Source organism: Gobio gobio (genome assembly GCF_949357685.1).
Source record: "Gobio gobio genome assembly, chromosome: 5".
Taxonomy (NCBI): Eukaryota; Metazoa; Chordata; class Actinopteri; order Cypriniformes; family Gobionidae; genus Gobio; species Gobio gobio.
Window position 1 is genome coordinate 729,689 of NC_137101.1, and position 21,342 is coordinate 751,030.

Here is a 21,342-nt window from a genome sequence, read left to right on the forward strand (position 1 = left end):
AGGGAACATTCTATTTACTTAAAGAAAACTTTCCTGGCTAACCAATAGAGAACGTTAGGATGTCTGTTCTGGGAACCAAAAATTGTTATCTGGGCAGTTCTTATCACAGTTTTCCTCAAGTTAATGTTTATCAAACCATTGCGTCCTTCAGCGATACAAAAACAAGTTAAAATTCACTGCACAGAAATAGTCTTTCATAACTTTATATAAAGCGATAATGTATGGAAGCTTGTTTCCGCCGCGGGATTGTAAAAAATAAAAAGTAATTTCGACATTTTATCCCACAATTCCGAATTGCGAGCTATAAACTCGCAATTTTTGAGGGGGAAAAAAGTCAGGATTGTGACTTCTATTTTTGGCGCAAATTACGGCCCATGATGATGTGCTCGAGAACATCGTGTTTACAACACTTCTTGTAGTTCTTATTGTTTGAATAGAAAATATAAGGTTATCTTTAATGATTTCCGTCGTATACACAATGTTACATTCATAATTTGTATATTAAAGGGTTAGTTCACCCAAAACTGTAAATTGTGTCATTAATGACTGAGCCTCATGTGGTTGGACACCCGTCAGACCTCCGTTCATCTTCAGACACAAATGAAGATATTTTAGTGTAAATCTGATGCTCTGAAAGGCCTCCATTGGCTCAACTTTACACTCTCAAGACCCTTAAAAGACACTAAAGACTAAAGTTACAAAGTCCATCTCACTACAGCGGCTCTACAATAACTTTATGAAGACGAGAATAGTTTCTGTGCGCAAAAAAACCCTAAATAACGACTTATATAGTGATGACGATTTCAAAACACGGCCTCATGAAGCTTCGAAGCGTTAGAGCGTTCAGAGTGTTATGAATCAGTGAGTCGAATCATGATTCGGATCGCGTGTCAAACCGCCAAACTGCTGAAATTTGGCGATCCAAACCGCTGAATCGACTCACTGATTCATAACGCTCCAAACCGCTGAATCGACTCACTGATTAATAACGCTTCGAAGCTTCATGATGCCTTGAAATCGTCATCACTATATAAGTCATTATTTAGGGTTTTTTTGCGCACAGAAACTATTCTCGTCTTCATAAAGTTATTGTAGAGCCGCTGTGGTGAGATGGACTTTGTAACTTTAGTCTTTAGTGTCTTTTAAGGGTCTTGAGAGTGTAAAGTTGAGCCAATGGAGGCCTTTCAGAGCATCAGATTTACACTAAAATATCTTCATTTGTGTCTGAAGATGAACGGAGGTCTGACGGGTGTCCAACCACATGAGGCTCAGTCATTAATCACACAATCTACAGTTTTGGCTGAACTAACCCTTTAATGTCGTTAGTTAAACGCGTTTTTGAAACCGCGCGCGAGTGCTCGTGAGTTTCGTTTCCCCTCAGAGAGAGTCAATCGAGCACGCGCTGATCTGGGGTCAGTGTCCGGAGAGGCGCGCTCCCGAGCGCATATAAACGCCACACGGCGCGAATGATGTCGGAAACCATGGCGAAAGACACGATCCTGAAGCTGCTGTGCGGGAATCACGGGGCCATGGACTACGAGCGCCTGCTGGACATCTCCTACGGGCTGACCGAGGTATTCCCGCGGAATTCCCTGGATCAAATCCTGCGGGACAGCGACGTCTTCACCGTCGTACAGCGCGGCGAACGGAAAGAGGTTTTCGCACAAACTTACGTCAAACTGTGTCGAAAGAGCGGCTGTGTCGAGCAGTGTGAAGACCTCCATCTGTGCAAATTCGAGCTGATGATGGGACGATGCAACAGGTGTGTGTGTGTGTGTGTGTGTGTGTGTGTGTGTCACAAAAATATCAAATAAATTGTCATTGATTGTAAAGAGAGACTAAGAAACACACTTTATAACCTGAACGCCAGACGGTTTGTTGTGTTGAGATGATAGTTAGTGAGGACTGGCTTCACACACACACACACACACACACACACACACACACACACACACACACACACACACACACACACACACACACACACACACACACACACACACACACACACACACACACACTCACTCATACTGACACACACACACACACACACACACACACACACTCATACTGACACACACACACTTATTACATGTTCAGTCAAGAGGAAAGATACAAACACGTGATCTGATCAGAATATGGAAGCATATTTTTTGCCACATAAGTAAAAAAAAAAAAAAATCAGAAGTATGACATAAAAAGTACAAATTATGACATGAGATTAAAAGTTGAAACTTTGAGGCAAAAAATTTAAGTCGTTATGAGATGTCAAAATTATGATACTAAGTTATAATTGTGAGATAAAAGGCGAAACTGAGACAAAAAAATTAAATATGACTTGATAATAATAACTTGAAAATATGGCATACTAAGTCATAAATATAAGATAAGTTAAAAAAAAAAGACAAACTTCAAAATATGACGTACTAAGTCATAATTATGAGATATAAAAAGTAAAATTTATGAGACAAAAGCTTTAAAATATGACAAAATAATAATTATGAGATTTTAAAAATATGAATTATGGCAAATCAAGTCATAATTATGAGATAAAAAGTCAAAACTATGTGACAAAAACTTAAAAATGAAAATCTGATTAATGGCAAACTCATAATTATGATATAAAAATATGACTACATTTTAATTGAGATTTAAAAAAAAATCTGAATTATGGCATAAATGTGATCTAAAAGCCCAAACAATGAGACAAAAACTTAAAATATGACATTAAATTCTAATTACAAGTCATTATAGATGTCGAAATTGACATAATTATGAGATTTAAAAAAATCTGAATTATGGCAAACTCATTATTTGATAAAAATCGAAACTATGAGATAACTTAAAAATATGACACATTTTTTTATGGCATAAATATGAGATAGAAACGTGAAATTATTACATACTAAATTATAATTATGAGAGAAAAGTCAAAATTATGACAGTCATGAGATAAAAAGCTGAAATTATGACAAAAAGTGATAATTATAACATCCTAAATTGTTAATAATTCTGAATAAAAAGTTGTCACGTCATGTAATTGAATGATGGCAAACAGTCATAAATATGAGATAAAAAGTCAAAACTAAGACAACTTGAAAACATGACATATTAAGTCATAATTATGAGAACTTAAAAATATGACAAAATTATAATAGAGATTTAAAAAATCTGAATTATGGCAAATTAAGTCACAAATATAAGATAAAAAGTCTAAACTATGAGACAAACGTGAAAATATGACCGTCATAATTATGAGATAAAAAGTCAAAAATTTAAAAATATGACATTAAATTCAAAATAAAAGTTGTCGGAATTATGGCAAAGATAATTGTAAACTATGAGATAAAAAGTAAAAATATGACATTCAATTTTAATAATGGCATAAATAGGAGATAAGACGAAATTTTGAGACAAACTCGAAAATATGACAGTTATAATTATGAATAAGTCGAAACTATCTTTTATGGCATAAATATGAGATAAAAAGTCATAACAGACAAAAACTTAAAAATATGACATTAAATTCAAAATAAAAGTTGAAATTATGCCAAATTATTATGGCAAAGATAATTCGAAACTATGAGACAAACGTAAAAATATGACCGTTATAATTATGAGACAACTGAGAAACTACATGATAATTATGATAAAAAGCTGAAATTATGAGATAACTTAAAAATATAGTTAAATCTTTTATGGCATAAATATGAGATAAAAATGTGAAATTATGACATACTAAATTATTAAGTAATAATTATGATTCAAAAGTTGTAATGTCATAATTCAGACTTTTTATCTCTTAGTATGTCCAGGGTTTCCGCTGGGTCTTAAAAAGTCTAGAATTTCAAAATCAAAATTTAAATTTAAATTCGCAGAAGTATTGAGTTCTAGGTCTTAAATAGTTTTAAACAGGTCTTAATTTTCCTACGCCCATGTAACGCTAGCTCTAATGCTCATTGAAATGCTCCCACAGCGCTTTAGAATGTTTTTTTGTTTTGTTTTTTAATTCTGGGTGTTGTAGTTCTTTCTTTCGCTAGTCCAAATATAATTCGCTGAATTACGACTACAAATGAGACCAACATGCTTCTAATATTGCAGCCAATCAGCTTTCGCGTTATTGGCGCGAGTCTCTTTCGGATTGTACCACAGACACATCAAACTTCAGCTCAAGTTTTTCGCATTTCCGCGATTACTAAATACAACGAAAAATCAACAATGCATTTTTTTTTAGATCCTGCATAATTCATAATTTCACCGCAAAATAATGGCAAGATACCAAAATGAACAAGATTTATGCATTTTGTTTATTCTACTGTCATGTGTGACTATTGTGAAAATATTTCTGGAAAATTCACCACAAATTCAGTCCTTTTGATCTCCAAAATCACCCAAAGAATATCCTGCTGGGATTGAGCTATGGGGAAGTGCAAGTTTATCAAATTGTTCAATTTGAATAAATACATTTAGTTTGCAAGTAATTTTGTGACTGCGTTTCCTTTATAGGTCTTAAATTTCATTCATAATGGTCTTAAAAATGTCTTAAAAAGTCTTAAATTTGACTTGGTGAAACCTGCAGAAACCCTCTATGTCGTAGTATTCACTTATATATATTTTTTACTTTCTACTCGAGTATTAATTTCTCAGTGTGTAAAACCTTTCCTTCACTAATATATAGGGTTGGGAATCGTTTGGGTTTTTTTCGATTCCGGTGCCAAACCGATACTTTTAAAACGGTTCGGTGCCTAAACGGTGCCTGAACCGATACTTAAAAAAAAAAAAAAGGCCACAAAACGAGGTGGATGACATTACATGGCTTTTTATTTATTTTTTATTTAAATTGAACCATTCATTAAAAGTTTAATGTATACTTAAATGTATGAATATAAATAAACACAATTTACTTATTTACAAATTATAATTGACTTATTTACAAATTCACATTAAAACCTAAGCCACCCAACCCAACTACAACAAGCCTAATATAACTCTAAATAACAGTTACAGTAATAACAGCATTAGACCTAGTCTGTATTCTTGCTCTGCTACAAACCAGCTTCAGCTTTATTTTGAAATATGATCATATTTTCTGGCTAAATATTTTAAACGCATCGCCTTAATGTTTCCATGGCGACGCGTCATGTTTCTCACATGACACACAGCAGCCGCAAAAATCGCTGACAGCTCAGCTGTATCGGGTTTATTTCATTTTTTCTTTTTATTCAAAATATTCACAAACTTTTTAACTGTGTCACGAACTATCTGATGTTCAAATGTGTGAGTGAATGTGTGTTAGTTGATCTATAAAGCGCAATGGGCGGCGCCATGTTAGTTTGCGCCTCAGAATCTGATCTGTCGGATTTACAACACTTGAGTTCATTCTCGTCTTACGAAATACATGAAAGTAAGTGACCAGTGAACTGGAAGAAGAATAGAGTAAACTATATAGTTACTATATAATGTTCATGTATCTGATGTGAATAAAACACGTAACGTTAGTTAAATTATAACCGTCTGAAAGGATAGTCATTGCCGCTTCCATAGACATCAGTGTGTGTTTTTTGCTAGTAGCCTACTTATGAGCATTTAAATGTCTGAAACCTGGAATAAACATGATGTGGTTGAAAACACTGAATATTTGTCATGAGTTGTGGTTGAAAACACTGAATAGTTGTCATGAGATGTCAGGGCTCCAGACTAACTTTTTTCACTAGGAGCACAGTGGCCCCCAACTGAAAATTTTAGGGGCACAACCAGAAATTTTAGGGGCGCACACCGTAAATCAACATGCTAACCAAATCTACTAATTTCCACTGTATTACTAATAGGGATTGGTATCGTTAAGGTTTTAATGGTATTACTACTCTTACCGATACTGCTTATCGATCCGGTACTTTAACAGTATTCTTACCGGTTCTTTTTATTATACTTTAAATATATATTTTTTTTAATAAAAAAATTAAACACAATTAAGAACATAATTAACATGGCTTTATAATCTGAAAAGTAAAATATCTATAGCAAAAGAAACCACAAAGTTTGAACAAAAATATAAAACATCAATTTATAAATGGACCAGTGTGCAGGCATTCAGAAGGTCTGCTAACATTAATATTACAGTAAAGAACAAACCTACAAAGAAATCTAATAAAGTAATGAAATGTAAAATAACACTGCATAGTTTTCACTGTATACATTGATAGATTAATGCTTATAAAAGCTTAAGTTATTAATTCAAGAGATGTGAATATTTTCTATTTGCCTTTTGTTCGATTCGAATTAATGGCTCAATCGTCAGCAGGTTTATTAGACGCTGCCCCTTTAAGACCGATCAATGTAGAACTAATAATATCATATTCTCCTATTTCTCCGAACTATTTACGCCCATTTAATATATAAACTGTTAAAATAACTACTCTCCAATCCGGTCATTTTGACACCGGCTATTTGTTGTTTATTTGATGGTTTAGACGCGCACACGAAGCCTAAAATATTAAGTGCAAGTCGGTCCATTTCGCAGCACACAAACATAAGCCGCCTTGAAGTTGGAAACAGCGTCTCTTGCGCGGATTATTGTGCATTTAATAGCTCTTTATTATCAAACACATCCCGCAGTTTAGCAACAGTAGAGAATGCAGTTTACAACAATCACTGATTCTGACGTTTAGTTTAGGTTTATGGAGAAATGACAGCGCAGCTGCGAAGGGAAGGATGAGCTCGACGGAACACGGCTATAGGAGTTTTACCTCATACCATCTTTTTATAATTCGAAGCAAAAATCGAAAATAAAATTAGATTAATATCACAGCACATCCCTAAAGTTTAAGCAGACTAAACTTTTGTGTAGTTCTCTTGGCCATCGTCACTCATTAAGCTGACTGTGGTGTTGTGTTTGCTGTAGCTCATTCGCTTTCTCTCTCTCTCTCTCTTCTGGATTGCGAATGGCAAAAATGCATCACGGACAAATGGTTTAATATTATCTCATATAGAAATGGCTGGCAAAGATAGAATTTGCCAGACATAACGTCTATCAATTATAATTAGTAAGTGTATTTGTACCGACAGCAGGCAAATTTACTGGTCGCACATGTGCGACTGGATGTAAAATTCAGTCGCACACACTCAAATTTTAGTCGCAAAATGCGACCATTTAGTCGCACTCTGGAGCCCTGGATGTGGTTGAAAACACTGAATAATTGTCATGAGATGTGGTTGAAAACACTGAATAGTTGTCATGAGATGTGGTTGAAAACACTGAATAGTTGTCATGAGATGTGGTTGAAAACACTGAATAGTTGTCATGAGTTGTGGTTGAAAACACCGAATAGTTGTCATGAGATGTGGTTGAAAACACTGAATAGTTGTCATGAGTTGTGGTTGAAAACACTGAATAGTTGTCATGAGTTGTGGTTGAAAACACTGAATAGTTGTCATGAGATGTGGTTGAAAACACTGAATAGTTGTCATGAGATGTGGTTGAAAACACTGAATAGTTGTCATGAGATGTGGTTGAAAACACTGAATAGTTGTCATGAGTTGTGGTTGAAAACACTGAATAGTTGTCATGAGATGTGGTTGAAAACACTGAATAGTTGTCATGAGATGTGGTTGAAAACACCGAATAGTTGTCATGAGATGTGGTTGAAAACACTGAATAGTTGTCATGAGATGTGGTTGAAAACACTGAATAGTTGTCATGAGTTGTGGTTGAAAACACTGAATAGTTGTCATGAGTAGTCATGTGCCGGTAAACGGTAATACGATATACCGCAATAATGAACATGCACAATATTGTTATCGTGGGCACTTCAAAATACCGTGAATATTTATTTATTAGCCTACCTATTATTCCGATTTTTAAAATGCATTTACTTTACCCATGAACCGTTTAAAATGAACAATACGTCAAAGAGGAACGAGCACTGATGTAAACAAAACCCAACGTGCATGAGCACATGGCGGAACGAGTGAAGGACATGCCTTGAATGAAACGCACATTCACTATCTGACAGCAGAGGGCGCTGACGGAACAGCAGAAATGCAGCCGTTTCTCCGGTAATCCCTGGTAAACAAAACAGTTTTCTGTATTCGCTACGGTGATCATCACATAAAAATAACAAATACTTAATACTTAAAGACTTAAGGCTATTCATGTTCAAACTTAAACATTTTATATTTTAATCTGGACTAAATCACATGCCCTAGATATTGTTTGAATATGTTCTGAATCTGATTGTTATTCAGTCACACACTTTACAATAAGGCTCCATTATTTAACATTAGTTCATTCATTAACAAGCTGACAATGAAAAATACTTCTAAAACGTGTATTAATCTAAGTTAAATGTAAATTTCAGCATTTAATAACACATTATTAATATCAAAAGTTGTCACTGTATTATTTAATGAACCCGAGCTTACACTGACTAACAGTTGCTTTTTTAACTAACATTATCAGAGAAGAATAACTGTAAAAATGTAGCTATTTGCTCTTTGTTGATGTTAATGCATTAACTAGTGAGACCTTGGTGTAAAGTGTTACCTATTGTTCTTTATAATTCTTTAGCTCTTTAATCTGTTTTAAATATATGTTTACTTTATACATTTTTGTGTATTGCTTTATTATATTTAAATGTTTGGTTCTTTTGTTATTAGAAAGTTATTAAACCTGTTATAGTATGACAACACTTTTTTTTGCAACAAATTTCATTATCGTGATAATACCGTATACCGTGATAAAAGCTTCAGCAATTAATCGCAACATGAAAATTTGATACCGGCACATGCCTAGTCATGAGTTGTGGTTGAAAACACTGAATAGTTGTCATGAGATGTGGTTGAAAACACTGAATAGTTGTCATGAGATGTGGTTGAAAACACTGAATAATTGTCATGAGATGTGGTTGAAAACACTGAATAGTTGTCATGAGATGTGGTTGAAAACACTGAATAGTTGTCATGAGATGTGGTTGAAAACACTGAATAGTTGTCATGAGTTGTGGTTGAAAACACTGAATAGTTGTCATGAGATGTGGCTGAAAACACTGAATAGTTGTCATGAGTTGTGGTTGAAAACACTGAATAGTTGTCATGAGATGTGGTTGAAAACACTGAATAGTTGTCATGAGATGTGGTTGAAAACACTGAATAGTTGTCATGAGATGTGGTTGAAAACACTGAATAGTTGTCATGAGATGTGGTTGAAAACACTGAATAGTTGTCATGAGATGTGGTTGAAAACACTGAATAGTTGTCATGAGATGTGGTTGAAAACACTGAATAGTTGTCATGAGATGTGGTTGAAAACACTGAATAGTTGTCATGAGTTGTGGTTGAAAACACTGAATAGTTGTCATGAGATGGGGTTGAAAACACTGAATAGTTGTCATGAGTTGTGGTTGAAAACACTGAATAGTTGTCATGAGATGTGGTTGAAAACACTGAATAGTTGTCATGAGATGTGGTTGAAAACACTGAATAGTTATCATGAGTTGTGGTTGAAAACACTGAATAGTTGTCATGAGATGTGGTTGAAAACACTGAATAGTTGTCATGAGATGTGGTTGAAAACACTGAATAGTTGTCATGAGTTGTGGTTGAAAACACTGAATAGTTGTCATGAGATGTGGTTGAAAACACTGAATAGTTGTCATGAGATGTGGTTGAAAACACTGAATAGTTGTCATGAGATGTGGTTGAAAACACTGAATAGTTGTCATGAGATGTGGTTGAAAACACTGAATAGTTGTCATGAGATGTGGTTGAAAACACTGAATAGTTATCCTGAGTTGTGGTTGAAAACACTGAATAGTTGTCATGAGATGTGGTTGAAAACACTGAATAGTTGTCATGAGATGTGGTTGAAAACACTGAATAGTTGTCATGAGATGTGGTTGAAAACACTGAATAGTTGTCATGAGATGTGGTTGAAAACACTGAATAGTTGTCATGAGATGTGGTTGAAAACACTGAATAGTTGTCATGAGATGTGGTTGAAAACACTGAATAGTTGTCATGAGATGTGGTTGAAAACACTGAATAGTTGTCATGAGTTGTGATGTGACCAGCGCTGAGCGTCTGTCTCTGGCTCAGCCAAAGCGTGAAAGCACGTTTGAATTTTGGCACCGAAATGAGGAACCGAAATCTGCATTCTGATTTGGTCCGGTACATACCGGTTATATAAGTACCGGTGCTGGGTTTCGGTACCCAACCCTACTAAAATATGACGTCATGGTGTGTGTGTGCAGGCACGGCTGCAGTTTTGCGCACCAGCAGCTGCGGTCCGAGCACAATGTGCGGATCCTGAGAGCGCATCACATGACCCGCCTGAGCGGAGAAGAGCTGCGCGTGATCCTCCTGCAGTCCGACAGCGGCCTCCTGCCCCCCGTGAGTGCGGTCACATGACTTCCTGCCCCCCGTGAGTGAGGTCACATGACCAGGTAAGTCCGGCAGGGTCACATGCTCATGTGCTTCTGCTCCGCCTCAGGTGTGCGTCCTATTCAACCGGGGCCGCGGGCCGCACGGGAGCTGTCCGGACGGAGAGAAGTGCACGCGGTTGCACATGTGCGAGGACTTCGCCAGGGGGCGCTGCGAGGACCCCGACTGCGGCCGGACACACGGGTTCCACGAGCCTCGCCTGAGGAAGATCCTGAAGGCCAGAGGAGTGTCGGATCAGCTGATGGACTCCCTCCCGTTCATCTACCGCAACATCCTCGCCCTGAAGAGCGCGGACCGCAGGAACACGGGGCGCGCGCGCACAATCCCGCCAGAGGCGAACACAGGCATGCTGGGAAACATTCAAGTGTTTATAGCTGAGCAGTGAGAACATGTGCTGATATTGTGCTTTGATCTGTCCTGCAGGGAACGAGATCTGCCTGGCGTTCGTCAGAGGCGTTTGCAGAGACCGTACGATCCAATACTCACCACATACATAACCCAGGGCTCGACATTAACGCTTGTCCAGGACTAGTGGATTTTTTGAAGGGGCAAGTGAAAAATAATTTTACTTGCCCGACGGACAAGTATCCTGGTTAAAATGTCAAAACAAAAACTAACTAGGGAATCACCAAAGCGCAGCCTCTCGAGGAGAAAATCGAAAACAAATGAGCACTGCTCATACAAATAAATATACACGGTTAAAAATGTGTAGTTTTTATATTTATAACATATGATACAGTTAAGCAACGTCACACAAACGAGTTGTTTTCCTGAATACCATCACAACGCTGATTTCCTACGCCAGTTCCATAAACAATTAATGAACATCAAGTCACTTACATTTCAGATGCAATATTGACTGTTTTTGTTCTATTTCAGCAGCGAAAATACAACCCCAGATCAGAAAAAGTTGGGACAGTATGGAAAACGCAAATAAAAAAAAAGAAGTGATTTCTAAATTTACTTTGACTTGTATTTCATTGCAGACAATATGAACACAAAATATTTCATGTTTTGTCTGGTCAACTTCATGTCATTTGTAAATATGCATCCTTTCCTGTCATTCAGACCTGCAACACATTTCAAAAAAAGTTGGGACAGGAGCAATTTAGGGCTAGTAATGAGGTAAAATTGTTAAATAATGATGGGATTTGAAACAGGTGATGTCAACAGGTGATTGTAATTATGATTTGGTACAAAAGCAGCATCCAAGAAAGGTCTAATCCTTTAGGAGCAAAGATGGGCCGAGGATCGCCAGTTTGCCAACAAATACATGAGAAAATGATTGAAATGTTTAAAAACAATGTTCCTCAAAGAAAGATAGGAAGAGATTTGGATATTTCACATTCAACAGTGCATAACATAATTAAAAGATTCAAGGAATCTGGAGGAATTTCAGTGCGTAAAGGACAAGGGCGCAAGCCTAAGCTGAACAACCGTGATCTCCGATCCCTCAGGCGGCACTGCATCAAGAATCGTCATCATCTAGAAGCCATATCACCACATGGGCTCAGGACTACTTTAGCAAACCTTTGTCAAGCACCACAATACGCAGTTACATCCACAAATGCCAGTTAAAACTGTACTGTGCCAAAAGGAAGCCCTATGTTAACAGTGTCCAGAAGCGCCGTCGACTTCTCTGGGCTCAGAGGCATCTGGGATGGACCATCACACAGTAGAAACGTGTACTGTGCTCAGATGAAGCAGTATTTCAGGTATTTTTTGGGAGGAATGGACGCCGTGTGCTCCGGACCAAAGAAGAAAAGGATCATCCAGACTGTTACCAGCAACAAGTCCAGAAGCCAGGGTCTGTCATGGTATGGGGTTGTGTCAGTGCCCTTGGCAAAGGTAACTTGCACTTCTGTGAAGGCTCCATTAATGCTGAAAAGAACATAGAGATTTTTGGAGCATCTTCAAGAAGACATCTTTTCCAGGGACGTCCATGCATATTTCAACAAGACAATGCAAAACCACATTCTGCACACATTACAAAGTCCTGTCTGTGGAGGAAGAGGGTTCGGGTACTTGACTGGCCTGCCTCAGTCCCGACCTGTCTCCAATAGAGAATGTGTGGAAGACCCCGAACTGTTGCCCACCTTAAGACTTGTTTGCAGGAAGAATGGGACAAAATTACACCTGAAACACTTCATCACTTGGTGTCTTCAGTCTCTAAACGTCTTTTAAGTGTTGTGAAAAGGAATGGCAACATTACAAAGTGGTAAATGCTTTACTGTCCCAACTTTTTTTGAAATGTGTTGCAGGTCTGAATGACAGGAAAGGATGCATATTTACAAATGACATGAAGTTGACCAGACAAAACATGAAATATTTTGTGTTCATATTGTCTGCAATGAAATACAAGTCAAAGTAAATTTAGAAATCACTTCTTTTTTTATTTTATTTGCGTTTTCCATACTGTCCCAACTTTTTCTGATTTGGGGTTGTAGTTCTAAACAAAGATCACAGCAGAACCATAACGCCTCTCACAGCATCAGTGTGTGTTAGTGAATGATTCAGCGTTTGAATAAATCGGTTGAATCAAAGATACAATAACCTATTCGTAAACGATCGCCTAATTCTTGAATGAATCAGCCGTTTGAATGAATCGACTCAATGACTCACTCATTAAGATGGTCACAGCGGCACCTGGTGGTTTAGTTTCATCTTTCCAACATTTCTTATTTGTATATTCAAAAATATTTAAAATAATCTCATAACATTATTTAATGAAGTTGTAATTTTTCAGTGTAAATAATTTAATTTGATTGGTAACAGCCTATAGTGTCTTATTCTAATTTAATTTATAGATCAAATTTAAGAATATAAACTGAAAGCTGAAGCATAGCCTATATTTAATAAGATTATGGAACAATGCCCTTTATAAAAAGGTACAAATATCACAAATATGCATATTTAAATGTCAAAGCTGATTGAACACTGGTGAGAATATTGCTTCAGAAAAGATTATATTTACAAAAAAAAAAAAAATCAAAATCAAGGCAAGCTGATTTTTTACTCGGACAAGTGTATGACAGATTTACTTGTCCGAAGGACAAGCGTGTGAACCGGCTTAAAGTCCAGCCCTGCATAACCGAACACGTGCACATTGTTCATAACAAATACACACACACACTGTTTATTGTTTTGTGCTTCTTTTATTGTAGGTTTGAATCATTGAATGGTCTCTGTCTGTGCAGATAAATGCAGCAAAACACACTTTAAAATGCCCTATAAGTGGGAGGTGAAGGTGGGCCGAACATGGCACGACTTACCCAACAGTGAACAGATTGAGCGTGATTACTGTGACCCGTCCAACATACACAGGTGTGTAATAAATGAATCATTTCCTCGAATGTTATATAATGTATATTATGTCTATGGAAAAGCCGAATGAATAGTTAATGTGTCATTCTGCTCCGGGACAGTTCTGGGAACGAGCCCATTTGTTTTGAGGAAATGATTCTGGGTCCGAACGAGGTCCGGCGTCTCTCTACAAAATCCTCTATGCTCCTTCCCAGCAACGTCTTCACCACCTCCTGGACCTGGTACTGGAAAGACGAGTACAATCGCTGGATCCAGTACTCATCTATAGTATGTTTGATCGATCGCATTCAAGTAACGTGCGTTACATAATCAGATTACTTCTGTGAGGAACAAATTACACGTAACGTGCGTTACATAATCAGATTACTTCTGTGAGTAACAAATTACACGTAACGTGCGTTACATAATCAATTACTTCTGTGAGTCACAAATTACACGTAACGTGCGTTACATAATCAGATTACTTCTGTGAGTAACAAATTACACGTAACGTGCGTTACATAATCAGATTACTTCTGTGAGTCACAAATTACAAGTAACGTGCGTTACATAATCAGATTACTTCTGTGAGTAACAAATTACACGTAACGTGCGTTACATAATCAGATTACTTCTGTGAGTCACAAATTACAAGTAACGTGCGTTACATAATCAGATTACTTCTGTGAGTCACAAATTACAAGTAACGTGCGTTACATAATCAGATTACTTCTGTGAGTAACAAATTACACGTAACGTGCGTTACATAATCAGATTACTTCTGTGAGTCACAAATTACAAGTAACGTGCGTTACATAATCAGATTACTTCTGTGAGTAACAAATTACAAGTAACGTGCGTTACATAATCAGATTACTTCTGTGAGTCACAAATTACAAGTAACGTGCGTTACATAATCAGATTACTTCTGTGAGTCACAAATTACAAGTAACGTGCGTTACATAATCAGATTACTTCTGTGAGTAACAAATTACACGTAACGTGCGTTACATAATCAGATTACTTCTGTGAGTCACAAATTACAAGTAACGTGCGTTACATAATCAGATTACTTCTGTGAGTAACAAATTACAAGTAACGTGCGTTACATAATCAGATTACTTCTGTGAGTCACAAATTACAAGTAACGTGCGTTACATAATCAGATTACTTCTGTGAGTCACAAATTACAAGTAACGTGCGTTACATAATCAGATTACTTCTGTGAGTCACAAATTACAAGTAACGTGCGTTACATAATCAGATTACTTCTGTGAGTCACAAATTACAAGTAACGTGCGTTACATAATCAGATTACTTCTGTGAGTAACAAATTACAAGTAACGTGCGTTACATAATCAGATTACTTCTGTGAGTAACAAATTACACGTAACGTGCGTTACATAATCAGATTACTTCTGTGAGTCACAAATTACAAGTAACGTGCGTTACATAATCAGATTACTTCTGTGAGTAACAAATTACAAGTAACGTGCGTTACATAATCAGATTACTTCTGTGAGTAACAAATTACAAGTAACGTGCGTTACATAATCAGATTACTTCTGTGAGTAACAAATTACAAGTAACGTGCGTTACATAATCAGATTACTTCTGTGAGTAACAAATTACAAGTAACGTGCGTTACATAATCAGATTACTTCTGTGAGTAACAAATTACAAGTAACGTGCGTTACATAATCAGATTACTTCTGTGAGTCACAAATTACAAGTAACGTGCGTTACATAATCAGATTACTTCTGTGAGTCACAAATTACAAGTAACGTGCGTTACATAATCAGATTACTTTCCATAAAAATGAACTATGTAATTAGTTACTTTTTTAGGGAGTAATGTATTATTGCAACGCATTAGTTTTAAAAGCAACTTTCTCCATCATTGCTGCTGATAAACAGGCGGAGATGCACCGGCTGTCTTCGGTCAACAGTGAGCAGCTGGAGCAGAAATATCAGGAGTATTTACAGCAGAACCAGGAGGATGCTGGGATCAAGTTCAGAGCAGGAACCCGTTTCTATGAGCTCTGCTTCTCAGGTTTGTTATATGCCGGTGTTCTGTGTGGGTTTCAGCTTTATTAAAGGGTTAGTTCACCCAAAAATGAAATTCTGTCATTAATTACTTACCTTCATGTGGTTGGACACCCGTCAGACCTCCGTTCATCTTCAGACACAAATGAAGATATTTTAGTGTAAATCTGATGCTCTGAAAGGCCTCCATAGGCTCAACTTTACACTTTCAAGACCCTTAAAAGAAACTAAAGACTAAAGTTACAAAGTCCATCTCACTACAGCGGCTCTACAATAACTTTATGAATCGGCGAGAATAGTTTTTGTGCGCAAAAAAACCCTAAATAACGACTTATATAGTGATGACGATTTCAAAACACGGCCTCATGAAGCTTCGAAGCGTTATGAATCAGTGAGTTGATTCAGCGGTTCAGAGCGTTATGAATCAGTGAGTCGAATCAGCAGTTCAGAGCGTTATGAATCTGAGTCGAATCAGCAGTTCAGAGCGTTATGAATCAGTGAGTCGAATCAGCGGTTCAGAGCGTTATGAATCAGTGAGTCGAATCAGCAGTTCAGAGCGTTATGAATCAGTGAGTCGATTCAGCAGTTCAGAGCGTTATGAATCAGTGAGTCGAATCAGCAGTTCAGAGCGTTATGAATCAGTGAGTCGAATCAGCAGTTCAGAGCGTTATGAATCAGTGAGTCGATTCAGCGGTTCAGAGCGTTATGAATCAGTGAGTCGAATCAGCAGTTCAGAGCGTTATGAATCAGTGAGTCGATTCAGCGGTTCAGAGCGTTATGAATCAGTGAGTCGATTCAGCGGTTCAGAGCGTTATGAATCAGTGAGTCGAATCAGCAGTTCAGAGCGTTATGAATCAGTGAGTCGAATCAGCAGTTCAGAGCGTTATGAATCAGTGAGTCGAATCAGCAGTTCAGAGCGTTATGAATCAGTGAGTCGATTCAGCGGTTCAGAGCGTTATGAATCAGTGAGTCGAATCAGCAGTTCAGAGCGTTATGAATCAGTGAGTCGAATCAGCAGTTCAGAGCGTTATGAATCAGTGAGTCGAATCAGCAGTTCAGAGCGTTATGAATCAGTGAGTCGATTCAGCGGTTCAGAGCGTTATGAATCAGTGAGTCGAATCAGCAGTTCAGAGCGTTATGAATCAGTGAGTCGATTCAGCAGTTTGGCGGTTTGACACGCGATCCGAATCATGAATCGACTCACTGATTCATAACGCTTCGAAGCTTCATGAGGCCGTGTTTTGAAATCGTCATCACTATATAAGTCGTTATTTAGGGTTTTTTGCGCACAGAAACTATTCTCGTCTTCATAAAGTTATTGTAGAGCCGCTGTAGTGAGATGGACTTTGTAACTTTAGTCTTTAGTGTCTTTTAAGGGTCTTGAGAGTGTAAAGTTGAGCCAATGGAGGCCTTTCAGAGCATCAGCTTTACACTAAAATATCTTCATTTGTGTCTGAAGATGAACGGAGGTCTGACGGGTGTCCAACCACATGAGGCTCAGTCATTAATCACACAATTTACATTTTTGGCTGAACTAACCCTTTAAGGTCTGATCAATACTTGTTCACAGACATGAAACAACGGAATGAAGTGAGCGGCACCGAGAGACCCGTCAGGCGGCGGCCCGTGTTCGTTTCATCGGTCGACGCCCAGAAAGTCAGAGCGAGGTGATGTCACTCACAAGCATCCTGTGGGATGATGTCATGCTCCTGTGTGTTATTCTGTGTGATCTTCCCCCCTCAGATGTTGCAGTGCCAGCAAGACTCACTTTTATAAAGGTGTTCCTGGATTTTGGGACCGAACTGCGATTCCTGACTCTGGATTTCAGGTTTTTGTGAAGTTCTTGCTCATTTCTTCATCATCACTGCTCACTAATAAAACAGATCTCGTTTGTTTGCAGAGAGTCCGCCTGCCTCCGTCTCACAGAGATTACGTGAGAGTCCAGGCGTGCTTCAGGGAAACTCTGAGGGGCGTGACTGTCCGACAGATCGAGCGTGTGCAAAACAGGGAACTCTGGGAAGACTACATGATGTGGGTATCAGCTCAAGCCCGTTGAGAAGAATTGATTATCTGTCACAAAGTCTTTAATCCGACTTTTAATGTGCATGTTTTTCTGCAGGAAAAAAGAACAAATGAAAATGACAAACAAATATGAGAAATATCATGAGTGGCTGTTATTCCACGGCACCAGATCCTCCCTCATCGATGGTGTGTGTTACAGAAACTTTGACTTTCAGGAGTTTGAGGCAGCCGCATATGGAAAGGGTGTGTTTTTATTACATAATCAGATTACTTCTGTGATGTAACGAGTAAAGTGACGCATTACAAGTAAAGTAATCAGATTACTTCTGTGATGTAACGAGTAAAGTGACGCATTACAAGTAAAGTAATCAGATTACTTCTGTGATGTAACGAGTAAAGTAACGCATTACAAGTAAAGTAATCAGATTACTTCTGTGATGTAACGAGTAACGCATTTACAGGTAAAGTAATCAGATTACTTCTGTGATGTAACGAGTAAAGTGACGCATTACAAGTAAAGTAATCAGATTACTTCTGTGATGTAACGAGTAAAGTGACGCATTACAAGTAAAGTAATCAGATTACTTCTGTGATGTAACGAGTAAAGTGACGCATTACAAGTAAAGTAATCAGATTACTTCTGTGATGTAACGAGTAAAGTGACGCATTACAAGTATAGTAATCAGATTACTTCTGTGATGTAACGAGTAAAGTGACGCATTACAAGTAAAGTAATCAGATTACTTCTGTGATGTAACGAGTAACGCATTTACAAGTAAAGTAATCAGATTACTTCTGTGATGTAACGAGTAACGCATTTACAGGTAAAGTAATCAGATTACTTCTGTGATGTAACAAGTAAAGTAATCAGATTACTTCTGTGATGTAACGAGTAAAGTGACGCATTACAAGTAAAGTAATCAGATTACTTCTGTGATGTAACGAGTAAAGTGACGCATTACAAGTAAAGTAATCAGATTACTTCTGTGATGTAACGAGTAACGCATTTACAGGTAAAGTAATCAGATTACTTCTGTGATGTAACGAGTAAAGTGACGCATTACAAGTATAGTAATCAGATTACTTCTGTGATGTAACGAGTAAAGTGACGCATTACAAGTAAAGTAATCAGATTACTTCTGTGATGTAACGAGTAAAGTAACGCATTACAAGTAAAGTAATCAGATTACTTCCGTGATGTAACGAGTAAAGTAACGCATTACAAGTAAAGTAATCAGATTACTTCCGTGATGTAACGAGTAAAGTAACGCATACAAGTAAAGTAATCAGATTACTTCTGTGATGTAACGAGTAAAGTGACGCATTACAAGTAAAGTAATCAGATTACTTCTGTGATGTAACGAGTAACGCATTTACAAGTAAAGTAATCAGATTACTTCTGTGATGTAACGAGTAAAGTAATCAGATTACTTTTGTGATGTAACGAGTAAAGTAACGCATTACAAGTAAAGTAATCAGATTACTTTTGTGATGTAAAGTAACGTATTACAAGTAAAGTAATCAGATTACTTCTGTGATGTAACAAGTAAAGTAATCAGATTACTTCTGTGATGTAACAAGTAAAGTAATCAGATTACTTTTGTGATGTAACAAGTAAAGTAACGCATTACAAGTAACGTAATCAGAGTACTTCTGTGATGTAACGAGTAAAGAAATTAGATTACTCTTGTGATGTAACGTGTAACGCATTATAACTAACGTGCATTACGTGACATACGTTTTTTACATTATTTCTGAATTGTATAAACGTTCTATTAAAGCTACGGTTGTCCATAGCTCTGCCGGAGCATTCTGAGAATGAGAGTTGTGCAAACCTGCTTGTAAACTGTAACTTTCCTCCTCATTCGTCAGGGATTTACTTCTCGAAGGACGCCAGGTACTGGGACGAGCGGGCGGATGGGTCTGCGGTGAGGCGGATGTTCGCCTGCCGGGTGTTGGTCGGGTTCTACACCAGAGGAGCGGCTCGTTTCCGCCACCCGCCGGCCAAAGACTCTGAGGGAAGTCTGTACGACAGCTGTGTGGACGATCCGCGAGACCCGTCTATCTTCGTGCTGTTTGACAGGTCTCAGATCTACCCAGAGTTCCTCATCACTTACGTGGAGGACAGCGAGTTTGAGGAGGTGCGGTCGGGCTCCTGTGACTTCTCTCTGACGGCGGGTCTCGCTCAGGAAAACGAGAAGGAAACGGCCCGTGTGAGGAACACGCCCACTACAGGCTGGGCCGGCCCACACAAGGGTCCAGTTTCTGACCACGAACACACAGACTATCTCATTACGGTCTTAAGCTCAATGTTAGACTCAACTGTGGGTGCCTCCACTGCACTTCCTGTCTCAGCCGAATGCACTTCCACTACACTTCCTGTCTCAGCCGAATGCACTTCCACTACACTTCCTGTCTCAGCTGAACATGCCTCCACTGCACTTCCTGTCTCAGCCGAATGCACTTCCACTACACTTCCTGTCTCAGCCGAATGCACTTCCACTACACTTCCTGTCTCAGCCGAATGCACTTCCACTGCACTTCCTGTCTCAGCCGAATGCACTTCCACTGCACTTCCTGTCTCAGCCGAATGCACTTCCACTACACTTCCTGTCTCAGCCGAATGCACTTCCACTGCACTTCCTGTCTCAGCCGAATGCACTTCCACTACACTTCCTGTCTCAGCCGAATGCACTTCCACTGCACTTCCTGTCTCAGCCGAATGCACTTCCACTGCACTTCCTGTCTCAGCCGAATGCACTTCCACTACACTTCCTGTCTCAGCTGAACATGCCTCCACTGCACTTCCTGTCTCAGCCGAATGCACTTCCACTGCACTTCCTGTCTCAGCCGAATGCACTTCCACTGCACTTCCTGTCTCAGCCGAATGCACTTCCACTGCACTTCCTGTCTCAGCCGAACATGCCTCCACTGCACTTCCTGTCTCAGCCGAATGCACTTCCACTACACTTCCTGTCTCAGCCGAATGCGCTTCCACTGCACTTCCTGTCTCAGCCGAACATGCCTCCACTGCACTTCCTGTCTCAGCCGAACATGCCTCCACTGCACTTCCTGTCTCAGCCGCACTTCCTGTCTCAGCCGAACATGCCTCCACTGCACTTCCTGTCTCAGCCGAATGCACTTCCACTGCACTTCCTGTCTCAGCCGAACATGCCTCCACTGCACTTCCTGTCTCAGCCGAATGCGCTTCCACTGCACTTCCTGTCTCAGCCGAATGCACTTCCACTACACTTCCTGTCTCAGCCGAATGCACTTCCACTGCACTTCCTGTCTCAGCCGAATGCACTTCCACTACACTTCCTGTCTCAGCCGAATGCACTTCCACTGCACTTCCTGTCTCAGCCGAATGCACTTCCACTGCACTTCCTGTCTCAGCCGAATGCACTTCCACTACACTTCCTGTCTCAGCTGAACATGCCTCCACTGCACTTCCTGTCTCAGCCGAATGCACTTCCACTGCACTTCCTGTCTCAGCCGAATGCACTTCCACTGCACTTCCTGTCTCAGCCGAAT

The 21,342-nt window shown here is 38.7% G+C and overlaps 1 protein-coding gene across 1 annotated transcript in view; it reads left to right on the top strand.

Annotated features, from left to right (window-relative positions):
- Window positions 1–1,421: 1,421 nt before the first annotated feature.
- Window positions 1,422–21,342, top strand: part of LOC307126171 (uncharacterized protein) — a 21,565-nt gene continuing 1,644 nt past the window's right edge. Inside the window, exons 1-12 of the mRNA XM_079816577.1 lie at window positions 1,422–1,762; window positions 10,248–10,386; window positions 10,487–10,781; window positions 10,861–10,905; window positions 13,635–13,761; window positions 13,863–14,028; window positions 15,658–15,793; window positions 17,357–17,453; window positions 17,530–17,614; window positions 17,687–17,817; window positions 17,906–18,051; window positions 19,681–21,342. The exon at window positions 19,681–21,342 is cut by the window's right edge and continues 1,644 nt beyond it. Of these exons, the coding sequence (XP_079672703.1) occupies window positions 1,467–1,762; window positions 10,248–10,386; window positions 10,487–10,781; window positions 10,861–10,905; window positions 13,635–13,761; window positions 13,863–14,028; window positions 15,658–15,793; window positions 17,357–17,453; window positions 17,530–17,614; window positions 17,687–17,817; window positions 17,906–18,051; window positions 19,681–21,342 (3,325 nt within the window). The 5' untranslated portion in view covers window positions 1,422–1,466. The remainder of the gene's footprint in view (window positions 1,763–10,247; window positions 10,387–10,486; window positions 10,782–10,860; window positions 10,906–13,634; window positions 13,762–13,862; window positions 14,029–15,657; window positions 15,794–17,356; window positions 17,454–17,529; window positions 17,615–17,686; window positions 17,818–17,905; window positions 18,052–19,680) is intronic.